The sequence below is a fragment of the Conger conger genome, chromosome 12 (genome assembly GCF_963514075.1).
Source record: "Conger conger chromosome 12, fConCon1.1, whole genome shotgun sequence".
Classification (NCBI taxonomy): Eukaryota; Metazoa; Chordata; class Actinopteri; order Anguilliformes; family Congridae; genus Conger; species Conger conger.
The window spans coordinates 23,254,784-23,275,787 of record NC_083771.1 but is presented as its reverse complement, the minus strand read 5'-3'; the positions used below and the strand labels follow the sequence as shown (position 1 = coordinate 23,275,787).

The 21,004-nt window shown below is 49.0% G+C and overlaps 1 protein-coding gene across 2 annotated transcripts in view; it reads left to right on the top strand.

Moving 5' to 3' along the window:
- tnksa (tankyrase, TRF1-interacting ankyrin-related ADP-ribose polymerase a) overlaps positions 1-20,460 on the top strand; it is a 129,509-nt gene extending 109,049 nt beyond the window's left edge. For both annotated transcript variants that reach the window (XM_061262845.1, XM_061262844.1), the window contains 16 exons: positions 875-1,046; positions 2,596-2,675; positions 2,836-2,981; positions 3,356-3,521; positions 5,045-5,264; positions 6,113-6,222; positions 7,280-7,468; positions 9,929-10,166; positions 10,440-10,522; positions 14,276-14,396; positions 14,550-14,647; positions 14,988-15,062; positions 15,637-15,742; positions 16,228-16,414; positions 16,672-16,828; positions 18,048-20,460. In XM_061262845.1, the coding sequence (XP_061118829.1) occupies positions 875-1,046; positions 2,596-2,675; positions 2,836-2,981; positions 3,356-3,521; positions 5,045-5,264; positions 6,113-6,222; positions 7,280-7,468; positions 9,929-10,166; positions 10,440-10,522; positions 14,276-14,396; positions 14,550-14,647; positions 14,988-15,062; positions 15,637-15,742; positions 16,228-16,414; positions 16,672-16,828; positions 18,048-18,134 (2,235 nt within the window). In that variant the 3' untranslated portion in view covers positions 18,135-20,460. The remainder of the gene's footprint in view (positions 1-874; positions 1,047-2,595; positions 2,676-2,835; positions 2,982-3,355; positions 3,522-5,044; positions 5,265-6,112; positions 6,223-7,279; positions 7,469-9,928; positions 10,167-10,439; positions 10,523-14,275; positions 14,397-14,549; positions 14,648-14,987; positions 15,063-15,636; positions 15,743-16,227; positions 16,415-16,671; positions 16,829-18,047) is intronic.
- The last annotated feature ends 544 nt before the right edge of the window (positions 20,461-21,004 follow it).

The window sequence follows — 21,004 nt, the reverse complement described above, 5'->3', positions numbered from 1 at the left end:
AGTTAGTGTTGACAGTACTGTAGGTGAAGGTGTGTGTGGTGTAGTTAGTGTTGACAGTACTGTAGGTGAAGGTGTGTGTGTAGATAGTGTTGACAGTACTGTAGGTGAAGGTGTGTGTAGTTAGTGTTGACAGTACTGTAGGTGAAGATGTGTGTGTAGTTGGTGTTGCAGTACTGTGGGTGAAGGTGTGTGTAGTTAGTGTTGACAGTACTGTAGGTGAAGGTGTGTGTGTAGTTGGTGTTGACAGTACTGTAGGTGAAGGTGTGTAGTTAGTGTTGACAGTACTGTAGGTGAAGGTGTGTGTGTAGATAGTGTTGACAGTACTGTAGGTGAAGGTGTGTGTAGTTAGTGTTGACAGTACTGTAGGTGAAGATGTGTGTGTAGTTGGTGTTGCAGTACTGTGGGTGAAGGTGTGTGTAGTTAGTGTTGACAGTACTGTAGGTGAAGGTGTGTGTGTAGTTGGTGTTGACAGTACTGTAGGTGAAGGTGTGTAGTTAGTGTTGACAGTACTGTAGGTGAAGGTGTGTGTGTAGTTAATGTTGACAGTACTGTAGGTGAAGGTGTGTGTGTAGTTGGTGTTGCGGTACTGTAGGTGAAGGTGTGTAGTTGGTGTTGACAGTACTGTAGGTGAAGGTGTGTGTGTAGTTGGTGTTGACAGTACTGTAGGTGAAGGTGTGTGTGTAGTTGGTGTTGACAGTACTGTAGGTGAAGGTGTGTAGTTAGTGTTGACAGTACTGTAGGTGAAGGTGTGTGTGTAGTTGGTGTTAACAGTACTGTAGGTGAAGGTGTGTGTGGTGTAGTTGGTGTTGACAGTACTGTAGGTGAAGGTGTGTGTGGTGTAGTTGGTGCTAACAGCAGGCCCTTATCCTCCCAGATGAATGCCCTGGACACGCTGGGGCAGACAGCCCTGCACAGGGCCGCTCTCGCGGGGCACCTCCAGACCTGCAGGCTGCTGCTGAGCTACGGGGCCGACCCTGCCATCGTCTCCCTGCAGGGCTTCACCGCCGCGCAGATGGGCAACGAGGCCGTGCAGCAGATCCTCAACGGTACTGAGTGTGTGAGAGTGTGTGAGAGTGTGTGAGAGTGTGTGAGAGTGTGTGAGAGTGTGTGAGAGTGTGTGAGAGTGTGTGAGAGTGTGTGAGACTGTGTGAGACTGTGTGAGAGTGTGTGAGAGTGTGTGAGAGTGTGTGAGAGTGTGTGAGAGTGTGTGAGAGTGTGTGAGAGTGTGTGAGAAAATCTGTGAGAGTGTGAGTATCTGTGAGAGTGTGAGAAGGGGTCTGGGGGTGTGTGTGAGTGTGAGTGTGAGTGTGAGTGTGAGTGTGAGTGTGAGTGTGAGTGTGAGTGTGAGTGTGAGTGTGAGTGTGAGTGTGAGTGTGTGTTTGTGGGTGTGAGTGTGTGAGTGTGTGAGTGTGTGAGTGTGTGAGTGTGTGAGTGTGTGTGGGGGTGTGAGTGTGTGTGAGTGTGTGTGTGGGGGTGTGAGTGTGTGTGTGTGTGTGAGTGTGAGTGTGAGTGTGAGTGTGAGTGTGAGTGTGAGTGTGAGTGTGAGTGTGAGTGTGAGTGTGAGTGTGAGTGTGAGTGTGTGTTTGTGGGTGTGAGTGTGTGTGAGTGTGTGTGTGGGGGTGTGAGTGTGTGTGTGTGAGTGTGTGGGGGTGTGAGTGTGTGTGTGTGAGTGTGTGGGGGTGTGAGTGTGTGTGTGTGAGTGTGTGGGGGTGTGAGTGTAAGGGTGTGAGTGTGAGGCTCATACAGTTTCTAATATCACTCCTCACTTGGCCTATGCATGGAATTTCAGAGCCTTGAGCGCTCAGGCGCTCCTTATCTGGCGGCAGTCCCTGCCTGTGAAGTTATCTGCATACAGATCTGCTTCCAGCTCTGTCCTGAGTGTAGAGCCTCTCCTGTCCTCTCTTATCAGCCTGGAGCGCGCTCGCCCCTGTTTTTGTGCTTTTCCCTTACTGTGTCTCAAAGGCACTGCGACTTATCATCATCACCCCGAATCACCCCGCCACTCCCAGCCGCGCCGAGGAGAAGAACGTTACGCCGCAAATACCAATCTCAGAACGCGCTACAACCTACCCCGCTTCTGTGCCCTGAAATAAATCACTCAATTGAAAGGATAGCCTTGACTATCGTAGCCCCAATCGTTTTTTTGTTTGTTTGTTTTTTGCCTGTACTTTTTATACTCTCAAAATGTGATGCGTGTAAATAGGCCTAAATTGAGTTTGATATGCTGACTTAAATAGTTGTATTATGTTGCTGTTAAATGCATTGTTACTGCAATTAGGCATAGGCATAGGTGCATAGGCATTCACAGAGGTAGCAGAATCGGTCGAGTAATTTTTTTATCGTCTTTATTCAGTAACAGACAACACACAGGGTCTGTGTGTGTGTTTGTGTGCATCCCAGCGTGTGCGTTTTGTCAGCCGCTGTTTGATAAACGGAGCTGAACTGTGAGGAGGGTGTTTGAATCAGTACCTACCGTGGGTTATTAAGTACTTGATATATTTACAGACAGTCTCGCACATTTTCTGCACAGCATTATCACATTGGATAAATAGTGACATTGTGGCTTCAGTTAATCTTTTCATCTCCTTCCTGTAGAAAACATTCCGGTGCGGAACACTGATGTCGATTACCGGCTTCTGGAAGCAGCCAAAGCTGGCGACCTGGACACTGTGAAGGTAAGGACATCTACCTTCACCACTCCTTCACCTAACCTTCACCACACCTTCACCACACCTTCACCACACCTTCACCTAACCTTCACCTAATCTTCACCTAACCTTCACCACACCTTCACGTGGTTTGCCAGGGCTGTAACTGCTGTGGTTTGTCTTCCAGCAACTGTGCTCCCCGCAGAATGTGAACTGCCGGGACCTGGAGGGCCGCCACTCGACCCCGCTGCACTTTGCGGCCGGGTACAACCGCGTGGGCGTGGTGGAGTACCTGCTGCACCACGGGGCCGACGTCCACGCCAAAGACAAGGGGTGCGTCTCCTCCCCGCGGTCCTGTTTCTATCATGCTTTTAAAACGGTTTTCAGCTTCATTAAACAGCACTGTGAGCACGGGTGGCTGGAGTGGGTGCAGGTTCTTGTTTGAGCCCAACATGCCTGATTCTACCTATGAAGGTCTTCACTTAAGACCACAGTTTGATAATTAGTTGAACACTGGCCTAAAACCAAAACCTTCACCCGCACTGGACCTTTTCTGATAAGATTGGTGTAGAGAGAGGTAAATACATGAGACCGTGGATTCAAACCGGACTCAACCCGTGGACATGGTGACTCTCTGTGAGCGTGTGGGCGGTGCTGTCCAGGCTCCAGACACCCTGCTGTGTTGCTCATGCCCCCTCTCCCCCCAGGGGGCTGGTCCCGCTGCACAACGCCTGCTCCTACGGGCACTACGAGGTGGCCGAGCTGCTGGTCAGGCACGGGGCCTCCGTCAACGTGGCCGACCTGTGGAAGTTCACCCCCCTGCACGAGGCAGCAGCCAAGGGCAAATATGAGATCTGCAAACTGCTGCTGAAGGTGGGCCCCCCAACACACGTACAGATGCACGCACGCACGCACGCACGCACGCACGCACGCACGCACGCACGCACTCACTCACTCACTCACTCACTCACTCACTCACTCACTCACTCACTCACTCACTCACTCACTCACTCACTCACTCACTCACTCACTCACTCACTCACTCACTCACTCACTCACTCACTCACTCACTCACTCACACATACAAACACTCACACACTCACTCATACACATTTACACTCACACACACTCACACACACACACACACACACACTCTCTCACACACACACATACACACACACACATTTACACACACACGCTCACACACACACATTTACACACACACACACACACACTCACACACACTCACTCACACTCACACGCACACACTCACGCACTCACTCACGCACACTCACGCGCACACACACACACACACACACACACTCACACACACATTTACACACACACACACTCACACACGCACACATTTACACACACACACAAGCGCACACATTTACACACACACACATTCACACACGCACACATTTGCACACACTCACACACGCACTCATTTACACACACACACACGCACACATTTACACACACACACACGCGCACACTCACGCACACACACACACACACACTCGCACACGCACACATTTACACACACACACACACACACACACTCGCACACGCACACATTTACACACACACACACACACACTCACATGCACGCATTCACACCCACATGCACACATTGACACTCACACACACACACTGACACTCACACACACACACTCACACATACTCACACGCACACACACACTTACACACACGCACACACACACACACGTACAGATACACACCTACAGATACATTACATTACATTACATTATTGGCATTTGGCAGGCGCTCTTATCCAGAGCGACGTACAACAAAGTGCATATCCATAACCAGGGATAAGTTCGCTGAAAGACCCTAGAGGTAAGTACAATTTGAACTGCTACCTGTACAACAAAGATAAGGACGAGGGCCAATTTATTTTTTTATTTTTTATTTTTTAAACAAGAAACAAACAAACAGAGCAAAAGTGACCAAAGTTAACTATCAAAACACTGCTTACCTAGCCAACTAAAAAATACCGATACACAAAGCAAGTCACAGAGACAACAATTAAGGTTCACAGGGAGGTAGGGAGGGATGGGGAGAGGTGCTGCTTGAAGAGGTGTGTCTTCAGCTTGCGTTTGAAGGTGGGGAGAGATTCTACAGTTATACTCACACATACACACAGATACAGATACACACATGCGCACGCACACACACTTCTACACATACAGATACACTCTCTCACATACACACACACACACACTCAGATACAGATACACACACACACTTCTACACATACAGATACACTCTCTCACATACACACACACACACTCAGATACAGATTCACACACACACTTCTACACATACAGATACACTCTATACACACACACTCACACACTCTCACCCTGCAGCACGGGGCCGACCCCACCAAGAAGAACCGCGACGGGAACACCCCTCTGGACATGGTGAAGGAGGGGGACACGGACATCCAGGACCTGCTGCGGGGCGACGCCGCCCTGCTGGACGCCGCCAAGAAGGGCTGCCTGGCCCGCGTGCAGAAGCTCTGCAGCCCCGAGAACATCAACTGCAGGGACACCCAGGGGCGCAACTCCACCCCCCTGCACCTGGCCGGTACGCACTGCTGACCGTACCCCCACACCTCCATCACCCAGGCCTGCATGAGAGAGCTCAGTCAGAGGGCCTGAGAGAGAGCTCAGTCAGAGGGCCTGAGAGAGAGCTCAGTCAGAGGGCCTGAGAGAGAGCTCAGTCAGAGGGCCTGAGAGAGAGAGCTCAGTCAGAGGGCCTGCAAGAGAGCGCTCAGTCAGAGGGCCTGAGAGAGAGCTCAGTCAGAGGGCCTGAGAGAGAGCTCAGTCAGAGGGCCTGAGAGAGAGAGCTCAGTCAGAGGGCCTGAGAGAGAGCTCAGTCAGAGGGCCTGCAAGAGAGCGCTCAGTCAGAGGGCCTGAGAGAGAGCTCAGTCAGAGGGCCTGAGAGAGAGAGCTCAGTCAGAGGGCCTGAGAGAGAGCTCAGTCAGAGGGCCTGCAAGAGAGCGCTCAGTCAGAGGGCCTGAGAGAGAGCTCAGTCAGAGGGCCTGAGAGAGAGAGCTCAGTCAGAGGGCCTGAGAGAGAGCTCAGTCAGAGGGCCTGAGAGAGAGAGCTCAGTCAGAGGGCCTGAAAGAGAGCTCAGTAAGAGGGCCTGCAAGAAGCTGATAATGAATACCATGTTCACATGCCAGCTGTCACTTGCTCGGCCGCTGTTACCCGCAATGCCCCCCCCCCCAACCTCTCTCTCCTCTCTGTTTTATAAAGGGTTATGGGTTGTGTGAAGTTGTGTGGTGGGCAATAGGTTGTGTTGTTGGTTAGGATGGGGAGGGTGGGAGGGGTGGAGTATATTTTTTTAACATGTTGGTGTGAGGATGTGAAAAGTCTCTCTCGGTCCCTCTCCCTCCCTCCCTCCCTCCCTCCCTCCCTCCCTCTCTCCAGCTGGCTACAACAACCTGGAGGTAGCGGAGTACCTCCTGGAGCACGGCGCAGACGTGAACGCGCAGGACAAAGGAGGACTCATCCCGCTGCACAACGCAGCCTCCTACGGGGTGAGTGTGGCACAAAATGGCCGACAGGGTTCCCCCAGACACAGCTGCATCACCCTCTCCACTGTAGGAATAGTGCTTTTCCTCATGTTATAACATCTCTCAAACTATCTCAATGTCAGGCAATGACCCGTTCAACTTGTGCATATATATCTGCTGTAGCAGCCCAAATTCAGTGTTCGCCTGTCAGCCTGGTTCTTGGCGCTTACTAAGCAAATAAAGGATTTGTCACATTTTCAGCCATGGCGAGTAATTCACTGTACAAACAACCCCAGCAAAGTGCATCAGTGAAGGGAAAAAACAGCTCTCTGAAATATGAGTGGAGAATATCAATAGCTCTCAGCAAAGCAACTGCAGTCTGTCATGGATAGGTGAAAAATACACAACAGTATGTCTACGCAATGCAGAAAGAGAGAATGTATGCATGGCGGCCAATCATTGTTTTTATATTGTGGGCCAAATTCAAAGAAGATGATGATCATGTGCTTTATTGAGCCCTGTGGGGTCATTTGTAATTTGCATTTGACCCATCTGAGTTACATAGGAGCAGTGGACAGCCACTGTGCAGCACCCGGGGAGCGATATGGGGTTAAGGGCCTTGCTCATGGGCCCAACGGCTGTACAGACCTGATCATGGCAGCAGAGCCTGGAGTTTCAGTCAGCTCAGCAGGAACTTTGTAGTAGAATAATGAGGAAGGATACCATCATACCTGGCTCAATTACGTATCTGTTTTGGGTTCAAATACTTTTATGCACTTGATTGATCTTGCCTGGTGCTGTTGAGCCAACCAAGCAGACTAGAAGGCGGGGTTTGCATTTTTTGTATTTTTAGATTCCAATACACCAGACAAACTCAGTAAAGCACAGAAAGGTATATGAATCCAAAAACAATTATGTAATTGACCCACGTCTGGATGCCATGCTAAATTCTAAACTGTGGAGGAAACGGAAATGATTGGCGAAACTAGTGCTGTTACTCCTCTTAATATGAAAATGAAATTAACATTGTGGTGTGTAGCGTAGTCTGAGTGCTGCTCTGTGTGTGTGTGTGTGTGTCCAGCACGTGGACATCGCAGCCCTCCTGATAAAGTTCAACACCTGCGTCAACGCCACGGATAAGTGGGCCTTCACCCCGCTGCACGAGGCCGCACAGAAGGGCCGGACACAGCTGTGTGCCCTGCTGCTGGCCCACGGAGCCGACCCCACCATGAAGAACCAGGAGGGCCAGACCCCGCTGGACCTTGCCACGGTACCTACAGTATACACACTATACACTATACACACTCATACACTGCACACACCGACCCCACCATGAAGAACCAGGAGGGCCAGACCCCACTGGACCTGGCCACGGTACCTACACTGTACACACTATACACTATACACATTCATACGCTATACACTCATACACTACACACACCGACCCCACCATGAGGAACCAGGAGGGCCAGACCCCGCTGGACCTGGCCATGGTACCTACACTATACACTCATACACTATACCCACTATAGACTATATACTATACACACACATACAGTACAGACACACCACACACACTATACACTATACGCTCATATACTATACGGACTGCACAGTATACACCCTACACTCACATACAGTATTGAGTGTGAGTTTGGGAGACTGCAGTACCTGGTTTGACCTGAGTGTCATGCCCTATCTAGAGCAGTGAGAGAGTATGTAAAGTGAGAGAGGCAGTAAATCCTGCGTCTCTCCGAGCAGAGAGACCTGGTGCTGCACTCATGAGTCAGTGGCTGTGGGATTAGTGTAGCGTTTGGGCTCCGACTCAGACAAGCGCGTTTGTGCGGTGAGGTGGAAGAGAGGGCGAGAGAGAGAGAGGGAGAGAGGGGAACGGCAGTCCTGCAGCATCGTGAAGGCAACACAGAGCAGAAGTAGGTGCTGGATCGTTGCGTTAGCAGGACCCACAGCTCTTGCATCATAACCGCATCTGCCTTCGCCTCGCCCTCAACTTCACCCTCAAACCACTTCTGCAGTTCCCCGTAGACCTGTCGAAAGTGTCTGTGATGTCACCCATTTACCCATGGAGCTTCTGTGCGCCACCCTGTAGGACTGCACAGTAGAGGGATGCAGTTCCATATACAGTCCTGCCAAATCAGATTCGTGGGCGAGCATGTGAGGTACTTCGATATTAGTTGAAGAAAAAACATCTATTGCGTCTACATTTTGTGGGAAAAATGGACTTTGTTTATCTACCGTTTTGTTGGCATTGACTTACACTGAAGCTGGTGGCTGAAACACATAGCAAGCAAGACCATTACATGTTATTTGGCTGATTCGTTTATCCAAAGCGACTTTCAGTTGATTAGACTAAGCAGGAGAGAATCCTCCCCTGGAGCAATGCAGGGTTAAGGGCCTTGCTCAAGGGCCCAGCGGCTGTGCGGATCTTATTGTGGCTACACTGGGATTAGAACCACCGACCCAGTCACCACTGCGCTACAGGCTGCCCAGGAAGTGAGCCTCACATCTGCCTCCAGCCCGTGACACTGTTTCTCTCTGGGTGTTTCATTGGCTGAGACTCTGCATCCGAACCAGGAAGTGTCATTTTTGCACTGAGCAGTGTCATCGGATGCATGCCTAGTCACATGAACAACGAGGGAAACGCAGAGCAAGGATGTGAGAACAGATTACGCCAAATACTCTCCCCCTCCCCCATGGATTATAACGAATGAGTTTCATACGAGGGAGATTTCATATGCATAAAAAAGACACAGTTAAAGATATAAAACATTACAAATGTGGAGAAAAGTTATTTTGGACTCAATTAAGCATTCGTTTGTCTTGTTTTCATTAAAACTGAGATTAGTGATCTCCTGCACTTTCAGCATTATCTGAAAGCAAAAAAATAGCTACGCACACAGTCCAAGATTTTATCCTTGCAAATTAAGTTAATTGTGATTGATATTACAGTCCTACGATAAATTACTCCATTTCATCTTATGTTTTTTTTTCATTAGTTTGCAAATTCAGATTAATTTCTCCAGGATCTGTTGCTTGGTGACTGGTTTGTTTTTAATTAGACTTGGAGGGGTAAAAGGGCAAGTGTGTAATTGTAAATATGCTGCAGTGCGTTTCATACAACTACACCCAGCCTCAATTCCATTAAAGGATGTCACGTTAATGCAGATAGATTTGTTTACATGTAGGTATAGGCTAATAGCCTTAACATTGAAATCAGCCCATCAAGCATCTTCAGCTTAATCATAATACTTTAAAGATATTTCTGTATATCAAATTGTGTTTGTGTGAATGATTTAAAAGTTTGTAGATTGTATTAAAAATCTAACAATGGAGCTGAAAGCAGACGCTCTTATCCAGAGCGACGTACAGTTGATTAGACTAAGCAGGAGACAATCCTCCCCTGGAGCAATGCAGGGTTAAGGGCCTTGCTCAAGGGCCCAACGGCTGTGCGGATCTTATTGTGGCTACACCGGGATTAGAATCACTGACCTTGCGTGTCCCAGTCGTTTACCTTCAACATTACGCTACAGGCCGCCCTCTGTCTCAGGTTGATGGCATCACTCTTCTGTCTCATACTGATGACGTTGCTTCTCCTGTCTCACACTGATGACATCCTCTCTCCTATCTCATGCTGATGACATCCTCTCTCCTCTCTCACGCTGATGACATCCTCTCTTGTCTCACGCTGATGACATCCTCTGTCCCGTCTCAGGCTGATGACATCAGAGCCCTGCTGATTGACGCCATGCCCCCGGACGCCCTGCCCAGCTGCTTTAAGACGCTGGCCACGGTGGTCAGCGCTTCGGTCATCTCCCCCGCCTCCACGCCCTCCTGCCTGTCCGCAGCCAGCAGCATCGACAACCTGGCGGGGCCCCTGGCCGACCTGGCCGTGTCCGGGGCCTCGGGGCCCGCAGACGGGGCCTCCGGCTCCGACAGGAAGGAGGGAGAGAGTGAGTCAGCTTTCTGTCTGCTCCGCATTCAGCGGCCTGTGATCCACATGAACTGTGTCTGTGACTGTGTCTGTCTGTGCATGTCTGTGCGTGTGTCTGTGCATGGGGTGATGTAGAGGTGAGTATGTAGCTCAGTGAACGTTCACACTGGGGTGATGTAGAGTTGAATCTGTAGGGCATGTTCTGGAAAGCAGTCAAGGTTTGATTCTCAGTCCTGTAGCAGACTTTGTGCAGTGTGAGGGTGATGATGGCGGTTCTGTTGTCTTTCTGCAGTCGCCATTTTGGACATGAACATCAGCCAGTTCCTGAAGAGCCTGGGTCTGGAGCACCTGAGGGACATCTTCGAGAGGGAGCAGGTGAGTCCGCTTACAAAAAACACGGACAAAAAGCACAGTAAAGCTATCGGAAGACTTACAGCTCAGCCTTAACATTTCAACAATATTACGCGTCTTTGAAAGGTATAACTTGCAATAGACTCAGTATCTCAATATTATAGCACGCAAAAGACTGTAATTTACTGGACTGCACAATAAAACTACCTGTACAATCAGGGTGCGGTAATATATCCTCCCTGAGCGGCCTCTGTATCTGAAGATGTATTGTGCATATATAAAGTTTATATCCTCCTCACTGTTCGTGAGAGGTCTATCGCTACGTAAACAAACTCCTTCCCCTTTATCCGTGTTGTTTCTCGGGAACGTGTCTTCGTCTCTCTTTACAATCGCTTCTCTCCACCAGGCATGGGTCAAGTACCTAATTATTTTGGGTTGAAATACTTTTCTGTGCTTCACTGAGCTTGTCTGGTGTATTGGAGCCTATGAATACTCTCAAATAGTGCAGACTCCACCTTCTGGTCCTCTTGGTTGGCTCAACTGCACCAGGCGAAAACAGTCAAGCACAGAAAAGTATTTGAATCCAAAACAATTATGTATTTGAACCAGGTCTCCGCATTGCCCTGCTTTTTAATCTGTAGGTGCGGGTATTTTGCTTTCATCCGGTTTGATCCGGAGTAGCCGGGCGTTCCTGAGTGACGCTCCTGCCCCGGCTCCTCGAGACCGCAGACATGATTAATGGCCCCCGCTGCGCTCCGGCGGAGTCCCTGCGTGTCGGTGCGTGGAAAGGCTGACCCCCGACGCCGGCCGTGATTAATATCGGCAGGCGGGACGCTGTGCTACTCACGCACAGCCCCCGGCACTTTCTCAGTCCAGAACGTTCCGTCTAGCTGACCTGGGTTCAAACATGTAATTGTTTGGGATTCAAATGCTTTTCTGTGCTCTATTAATCTTGCCTGGGGCAGTTGAGCCTGCTAGGGGGAATAGGTGGACATGGTTTACACTTTTAGAATCATTTCATTTGTTCCAATTCACCAGGCAAGGTTAATCAAGTGCAGAAAAACATTTGAATCTGTAAGGAGTGAATTTGAGACAGGTCTGCTGTGAAGCCAGGCCTGTGGTGCAATGGTCACAGGTGCTCGCTAGGGCCACACCCCCTGTGGGCAGGAGATGGACAGGGAGGTGAGAATCTGTGTCCAACTGGCCAATGTGTACTGCCAAAGGCCCAAGTGCTATTGTTACTCACAGACCTTGGTAAAATGCGTAATTGTTTTGGATTCAAATACTTTCCTGTGCCCGATTGGTCTTGTCTGGTGCGACTGAGCCAACCAAGAGGACCAGAAGGCGGGGCTTTCACTTTTTGAGAGTATTTAATTGGTTCCCATACACCAGTGAGGCTCAGTAAAACATAGAAAAGTATTTCAATCCAAAGCTGTTATGTATTCCACCCTTGCGTGGTTAGTAGTAAATTTCTGCTTCTAGTTGCAAGTGGACTTGAAAGAAGCTGTAGTCAAGGGATAAAAGAAGTGTTTGTTCAAAGCAGTCGTGGAGATAAAGTGCTGCACAACGCTGCAGTGTCACACACACACATTTTCTGTGCGCTGCTTGAGGGTGTTTCTCCCCACTGGGCGCTTGCTATTTGGGTGCTCGTGGCTGACGTTTGCCCTTCTGTTACTCTGTAAAGTGGCTTTGTGACAGCCTTCTGTAAAAAGTATTATGCAGATGAATTGATTTGAATGTGCACTCGCCCTACCGTCATATGACTCATTGCTGTGCGTTTGATGTGGACGCCGTTGTCTTTACTCGGCAATGATGGGTCTGTTTGTTCTAGAAAACTCTGTCCTCATCTCGTCTGCTGCGGCATTTTGGGCTTTTGGAGAAAGCCAAGGACCCGCCCGCACGCAGGCACATTGGGATCTGTTGCTCCAGCCGAAACCGCTAAAGCCGCTCGTCTGTGTGAAAGTGTAGGAGGGACGCGAGAGCGCAGTCTGAATCACGCCGTTTAATCCCTCTCCCTCCCTCCCTCCGCTACACCAGGAGGACCGCCAGCTGCTGGGCGGAGATTTGCCGCTCTGCTGTGACAGCGGTGTGTTTGTTAGGGTTCAGACTGCATTAATGGCAGTTTGTTTGTTAGGGTTCAGACTGCATTAATGGCAGTTTGTTTGTTAGGGTTCAGACTGCATTAATGGCAGTTTGCTTGTTAGGGTTCAGACTGCATTAATCGTGGTTTGTTATGATTCAGACTGCATTAATCGTTGTTTGTTATGATTCAGACTGCATTAATGGCAGTTTGCTTGTTAGGGTTCAGACTGCATTAATGGCAGTTTGCTTGTTAGGGTTCAGACTGCATTAATCGTGGTTTGTTATGATTCAGACTGCATTAATCGTGGTTTGTTATGATTCAGACTGCATTAATGGCAGTTTGCTTGTTAGGGTTCAGACTGCATTAATCGTGGTTTGTTATGATTCAGACTGCATTAATCGTTGTTTGTTATGATTCAGACTGCATTAATGGCGGTTTGTTATGATTCAGACTGCATTAATGGTGGTTTGTTATGATTCAGACTGCATTAATGGCGGTTTGTTATGATTCAGACTGCATTAATGGCGGTTTGTTATGATTCAGACTGCATTATTGGCGGTTTGTTTGGTGTTATAGGACATGAATGTTCACTTGGCTGCTGCAGGTACTATGCACGCCAAGTTCAGAATGCTTCTCCTCCGTCTGCCTTGCCTTTGAGGCAGTCACCATTGCCGAACAGGACACAGTCTCGAAAATAGAGTGCATGCAGGCCGGTATTTTTCATTTCCATTGTTAATATTTGAAAGCGTGGCTGGTTGGGGTGGGGGAATATGACTGTAGACAGAGAGAGACAGTGGACCTGTGAGTGAGCACTCCTCGTCCCCACCTGCACTTCCCTCCAGCATGAAGACTTTCAGGCACTAAATGCAACACTGCCACCTACTGTAAGACATGTGCATTGTCAAGTTATCATTTATTTATTTAGTGCATACTGTATTATTATTTTTTTAAAGAAGAAATAAAAGATAATGCACAGCAAACAACATAACAGTAAGAAAAATAAAATAAAATCAGTGGTCAGAAAAATAAAGGCCCTTGTGTTTGTTTGTAAATGGTAAATGGTTGGCATTTATATAGCGCCTTTATCCAAAGCGCTGTACAGTTGATGCTTCTCATTCACCCACTCATACACACACTCACACCGACAGCGATTGGCTGTCATGCAAGCTCTTTGCTGCAGCTCGTCAGGAGCATTTGGGGGTTAGGTGTCTTGCTCCGACACTTCGACACAGCCCGTGCGGGGGATCGAACCGGCAACCCTCCGACTTCCAGACGACTGTTCTGACTGCCTGAGCCATGTTGCCCCCCTGTTTGTGACAGGGCTTTATATCTCATAGCCTTATAGCAGTTTCCAAAGACTTAACACCAGGCAAATGTAACACTGTAGTTGTTAGAGTACATTCAGTCATCATGAAGTTGGTTGAGAAAAGATTAATTCCATAATTGAAAATGTATCTGGCTGCATTTTAATTAGACTGGTCATATTGTACATTGATAATGTTCTCGCTAAGTGGGTCAAAAACTCTGGCAGCCCGTGGAATGCTGGGAGCAGGAGAGGAGCATCATGGGATTGTGTGAAACCTGTAACCCTTAGCCATTGTCTTGAGTGAGTCTAAAAAGTGAACCCATTGGCTGAGGTGTAGATGGCCCTCAGTTGTCCCTGTTGTGATTGGCTGCTCTCCGTTCCTCCTCAGATAACGCTGGACGTGCTGGCTGACATGGGTCACGAGGAGCTGAAGGAGATCGGCATCAACGCCTACGGCCACCGCCACAAGCTCATCAAGGGCATCGAGAGGCTGCTGGGAGGTCAGCAAGGTGGGTCTGAGTGCTCCCGCCTCCAGGCAGCCGGGCCTGCGGCCAGGGGCTCACACCCGGTGCAGTGGATAGCACTGCCACCTCACAACATGAAGGTACAGTTTGATTCCTGCCTGGGGCCTTTGTGTGCTGACCCCCCTGTACCTGTTCCAGGTGGCAACCCGTACCTGACGTTCCACTGCGCCAGCCAGGGCACGGTGCTCATCGACCTGGCCCCCGACGACAAGGAGTTCCAGTCTGTTGAGGAGGAGGTGTGTGGGGCCCTGCCCTCGGCTGTCTTTAAACATCCGAGTCCTTTACCTCCATCTGAGAAATCCCTGTTCTCTCTGGAGCTCCTCTGTGTCATCTGTTAGAGGAGGAAGCTGATTGAAGCCTTCCTGTCGCTACACCAGTTGTTGTTAGGGATTGATCCCAGTGTGTTGAGTGTGCAGAGTTGATGGGGATTGATCCAGTCCCGTGAGGGCCTGTGTGTTGAGTGCGCAGTGGTGTTTGGGATTGAACCTAGAGAGCCGAGTGCTCAGTGGTGTTGGGGGTCGATCCCAGAGTGCGCAGTCATGTTGGGGATTGATCCTACACCCTTTGCTTCAACAGCTGCAGAGCACCATTCGGGAGCACAGAGACGGCGGCAATGCAGGGGGTGTGTTCAGCAGGTACAACATCCTGAAGGTAAGTGCCCATCCCCACCCCCCCGACACTCAGTGTTTTAGTGCTGGGGTCTCCAACCCACGTCCTGGAGAACTGCTCGTTCTGCTGGAACTTGTTTTCTCCTTAAAAGCAGAATCAAATAAATCAGAATCAAATTCACAAGTCCAAGAAACGAGGTGAGTGGAGTTCATTGTGAAATCAGCTGGCTCTGTGGTTCAGTTCTGCGGTGGGTATCATCGAAAACCAGCTGATCCTCTTCCTCTCCCGGGCCAGTATTTAATGGTCCATTTATCTACATTGATGGAAAGTTAGCTTTTAACATTGATTTTAAACTGTCTTGAATAGGCCTGTGAATAAAATTAGTTAAGTTCATACAAACATCAATTAGCTGCTAACACTCCGAGACAAAGGGAGTTAGGGAAAAGCCTATTATGTTTTTTCTCATAATATCTTGTTCCCCATATGTGTGAGTATTTGAGGATTTGTCACAGTCTCCAAACGGAGATACAAAAGAAAATGGCCGCCGTCAAATTGGCATCTGTTCACCGTCCCTGGTGTTTTACAGGATGTGCGCTTGTCTTGCCATTCCCCACAGATCCAGAAGGTGGTGAACAAGAAGCTGAGAGAGCGCTACGCTCACAGGCAGAAAGAAATCGCAGACGAGAACCACAACCACCACAACGAGCGCATGCTCTTCCACGGTGAGTCATCCTCCGCCTTCTGCTGCGGCCATTTTGTGGCCTGTTTTGTTTCAGCGGCCAATTACCGCGCATGACATTTGATAATGACCGCAATTTCCTTTAAACTTTCAGAATAAGCTCAAATTAATTTAACCTTTCTTGATTACCGCAAATTATTTTGACCTTTGATAATGACCTCAAACTCTTTCAACCTCTAACAATAACCCCAAACTCTAAAGTTTTCATAATAACATCAGAATCTCTTGTAACCTTTCGTAGTAACCTCAAAGCTTTAAGCTTTCAGTGTAACCTCAAGCCCTTTCTCTGCTTACTCCCGAAATGGCCTTCTCCTTTTTTCTGTTCTTACCTGTGTACTGTAAGTGGAAACCTGGCCGTGTGTGACTGTAATCCTGTGTATCCAGGTTTTAGTTTGGTTCTTGGCTGCCATCTTGTCCAGTGTGAATGTGTGAGGTAAAGGCTGGTCTTCTCTGGCTGTGTTCCCTCAGGGTCTCCGTTCATTAACGCCATCATCCACAAGGGCTTCGACGAGCGCCATGCCTACATCGGGGGCATGTTCGGAGCCGGGATCTACTTCGCCGAGAACTCGTCCAAGAGCAACCAGTACGTCTACGGCATCGGGGGCGGGACCGGCTGCCCCACCCACAAGGACCGGTCCTGTTACATCTGCCACAGGTGAGGCTCCTCCCCCGAACACAAGCAGCCAGTCAGACTCCTGAATGACCGTACGGACTGACAGGCACCCACTCCTTGGCTCTGGTAGATGCTTTGGACCTCTAGATGTGCTCCTTTGAGCACTTCTCCCTATCAGAGTGTGGGAAATGAGTGCTCTGGACAGTAATGTCAAGGGCAGAACAAGCTTATCCTGTTCCCACATTGAGTGAGTGTGTGTATTTGGTCCGTATGCCTAATGCAGTATCTGTCCCTTGCAGACAGATGCTGTTCTGCAGGGTGACCCTGGGGAAGTCCTTCCTGCAGTTCAGTGCCATGAAGATGGCCCACGCGCCCCCAGGGCACCACTCCGTCATCGGGAGACCCAGCGTCAACGGCCTGGCCTACGCAGAGTACGTCATCTACAGAGGAGAACAGGTGAGTGAACCACTCTCTCCTACGACACAGATCACCTACAGGCCAGCCCTGTTGTACAAAACAACTGTCCTGAGTATCTCATCTACAGACCAGCCCTGTCATACAAGATCAGTGTTCTGAGTACATCTATAGAGCAGCATTCTCATACAGGGTCAGTGTTCTGAGTACATCTACAGACCAGCATTCTCATACAGGATCAGTGTTCTGAGTACATCTATAGAGCAGCATTCTCATACAGGATCAGTGTTCTGAGTACATCTATAGAGCAGCATTCTCATACAGGATCAGTGTTCTGAGTACATCTATAGAGCAGCATTCTCATACAGGATCAGTGTTCTGAGTACATCTATAGAGCAGCATTCTCATACAGGATCAGTGTTCTGAGTACATCTATAGAGCAGCATTCTCATACAGGATGCATGTTGTTCACAGCCAGAAAGTGTTTAGTGGTGGCGTCTCTCTTTGCTTCCAAGAAGGCTCCGTATTTTTTCAGGACTTCGAGGTTGATTGAGGTTATAACTGTAGTGTAGGTGTCATTTACGAGATGGGAATTCTCCTGTGTAGGAGGCCCTTATCGAGAGAAAGTAATTTCATGCCTGATTTGGGAGGTAGTTCCGGCCTGCTGCGATTCCCCCTTCTGAATCTGAAGCTGACTGCAGCCGAGGACATGAGCGCGTCCTACGTGCCCTTTTCCTGCTTAGCATGGCCGCTAAACACGGCCCAGTTCTTTTTGGGGTTTTTAGCCAGCTGCCCTTAAAGGCATACCATGCAGGATTTACTGTAGTCCTGTGTTTACAATAGAAGAAGTCCCCTCCTCCATCTGCAACCCTTGCCCACACACCCCGAGTCCCTGACTTTGGCCGTGCTGTAGCTGGGGTTTCTGCAGTGTGCTGTAGCTGGGGTTGGGTTTCTGCAGTGTGCTGTAGCTGGGGTTGGGTTTCTGCAGTGTGCTGTAGCTGGGGTTTCTGCAGTGTGCTGTAGCTGGGGTTTCTGCAGTGTGCTGTAGCTGGGGTTGGGTTTCTGCAGTGTGCTGTAGCTGGGGTTTCGGCAGTGTGCTGTAGCTGGGGTTTCTGCAGTGTGCTGTAGCTGGGGTTTCTGCAGTGTGCTGTAGCTGGGGTTTCGGCAGTGTGCTGTAGCTGGGGTTTCGGCAGTGTGCTGTAGCTGGGGTTTCGGCAGTGTGCTGTAGCTGGGGTTGACTGTTCCTCCTGTGCCCCTGCAGGCCTACCCAGAGTACCTGATCACGTACCAGATCCTGAAGCCCGAGAGCAGCCCACAGGCCGCTGCGGCCGCAGAGCAGAAGTCCTAGTGCCGCCACGGGCCCGACCGGACCAGCAGAACCGCAGAGACTGTTACTGAACACTTCACACATTCAGGGCCCTGCCGGCCCTCCTGTCATTCTGTCTCTTCTTTTACCTTTTGTTTTTCTTTCTCTTTTAACATGAAGGGTTCCTGTGTACTCAGCAGTCAGGTTTCCCCTCTCCTCCTCTCTCACTCCATCTCTCCTCTTCTCTCAACCCCCCCCTCTCTCTCCCTCTGTCCCCCCTTACTCTATGTTGCCTTCCCGCTCTCGCCAGGTTTTTGTTTCTCTCTTTCTCACACTGACATCCCCGGCATCCAAAACGTTGGATAAAGAGCGTCTCCTCAATGACTGACCCGTGTTGTTTTTGGGAAGGTATGAGTTTCCAGTGCGTCCGATGGAACGCATTCCCTTCATTGAGAATAATGGTTCATCTGTGGAATACTGCGATGCTTACCAGTGACCTCTGACCCATGAACTCTTCCCCTGAACCCCCAGAAGCTATGGAAGTGATCGCAGGGGCTCTCTCACTCAGTAACAATAAGACAGGGGTAAGGCAGGCAAGACATGAGTTTGCTGGTATGAAATGGAGATAAGCTCCACCAATCACAGTGCAGGTTGGTAATGGCAGGAGGTGATTGGTGGTGGTGATGGTTGGGTACTTCCTAGATCCCTCTGGGCGTTCGGAAGATGTGGTATCCAGCAATCGCCATGAGAGTTGATTGTGGAGCTGAGCCTTCCTTTCAGAAAGGATTCATATTTTATCCGTGTTTTATCCCTTGCTGTTTACATGGCACGACTTGTTTCCGTTAATCAAACCCCATACAGAGCATTACATCCGCTTTAGCCCTCTTGGCTTCCTTTTCTTCTGTTTTATTGTGATGGACATGAGTTTTATTCCAGACTTTGTCTTTAGGGAGCTCGACGTGCTGTAAAATGGACCATGGCACGATTTAAACTGTCGGGACCTTAACCTTTGTGTAACATTTTATAGCTAATATTCCTATTTTATGGCTTCTTTTTTTATTTTTATTTTTTGTATGAATGTCCTCCATTTTTTATTTTTACATCCTCCAATTTCTTCAGAGAAAGGCCTGGTGTCCAGTTATTTTCCCTCCATTTTGACTTTAAGAGGGGCTCTGGAAAGGTGAGGGCGCGCAGCTGGAGGGAAGAGAAGTTCCCTAGAAGACATGGAAAAAACGGTGGAAACTCGAGACAGAGTGCCATAGCCCAAGTCGCTGTCATCTTACCGACCTAACACTCACGTTTTAAAGGATTTGCACTTTTAAACAGGAAAGATTTAAGTTATTTGAAATTAACTGAAAATGACATTATTGAAAAAAAATTCTGTCCATTAATGTACAGCTTGTGTAAAAGACTGCCTTTGTAAAGCTTTTGATGTTGTTTACTGATGAAGATTTGACTTTATTAGTACTGTATATGAAGTGGGGTTTTTCTCCTTGGGTATTTCTTTTTCCCCACTTACGAAGAAGGAATAGCTTGGTCGTCCAGGTTCAGTAGGTGTCTTTTCTTTTTTTTTTTTTTTTGGTTCTCTCTGGTTTTGAATAAATATTAAATGTAGGAAAGAGGTGTCCGTCTGTCTGTCTGTTGCAGTCAGGATCCACATCCATTCCAGTGCAGTTTCCCCCCCCCCCCCCCTATTTTGTTTGTTGGATTCTAACCTCTGATACAACATTAGCAGGTTTGGTGTTGTATTCTAACCTCTGGTGCAGCATTAGCTGGTTTGGTTTTGTATTATAACCTCTTGATACAGCATTAAGAGCTCGGGACCTTAAGATGAAAATACTATTCATATGTCACTGGCTCCTCCCCTAACTCCTCCCCCGACAGTCACCTGTACACCCGTAGCCATGGAAACGGGCATTTGCGTCCAGTCTGCTCGCTGTTCAACCTTGAGGTCCGGGTGACCGAGCTTTGGAACGTGACTCACAGGAAGTGACCTTATACAACTGGTAATGGGATTAGACGAGCTTGGGACACAGTGCAGTTGGCAACATCACTGATCGCCTTGCGAGATTGGCTGATACTGGTGCGCTCCCGTCTCCTTTGACGAGCCGCCCAGACCCCGTTAATTCCTCCTCACTGATTGGCCGGATAACCGCCCCCTTCCCCCACACACACGCACCACCAACGCCTGCTCAGAAAAACTTTCATTTCTTTTTGCTTCTTTCTCACGTTCTTTTCCCTCCCTCCTCGTGGTTTCTTTTTCTCCGCGGACGAAACCAAATCTTGCTTCGACTCGTTTATCAGCACTGACCTGTCCTAACACTCCTCAGCACTGTAAACCAGTCTTAATAAAATACACTACACTTAATGTCTGCCTGTTTGTCTTCATTTTTACATGCAGTATGTGCTTCTGAGAATGTGGCACAAGCCGTGTTGGTAACAGACTTGTGTCGAATACGTGATCGTTTTGGATTCAAATACTTTTCTGTGCTCGATTGGTCTTGCCTGGTGCAACTGATCCAACCAAGCGGACCAGAAGGCGGGGCTTGCTCTTTCTGAGAGTGTTTCAGCGCTTACAGTACGCCAGATGAGCTCAGTGAAGTGGTATCCACAGCAATTACGCATCTGACCCAGGTCTGTCCACAGCAATTACGCATTTGACCCAGGTCTGTCCACAGCAGTTACGCATTTGACCCAGGTCTGTCCACAGCAGTTACGCATTTGACCCAGGTCTGGTTGGTAAATGTCTTTTATTCAGCTGACAGTGCTTCCAGATTTTTTCTAATAACAGGTTTTTGATCGACGCAGACGATTAGGCAAAATCCTGTTTATGAGCAGCTTGGGGGAATGCTTGGCACTTGTGAGAGGATAGGGCAGGGCTGGGGCTTTGGGCTTCATAGTCACAGGCAGTG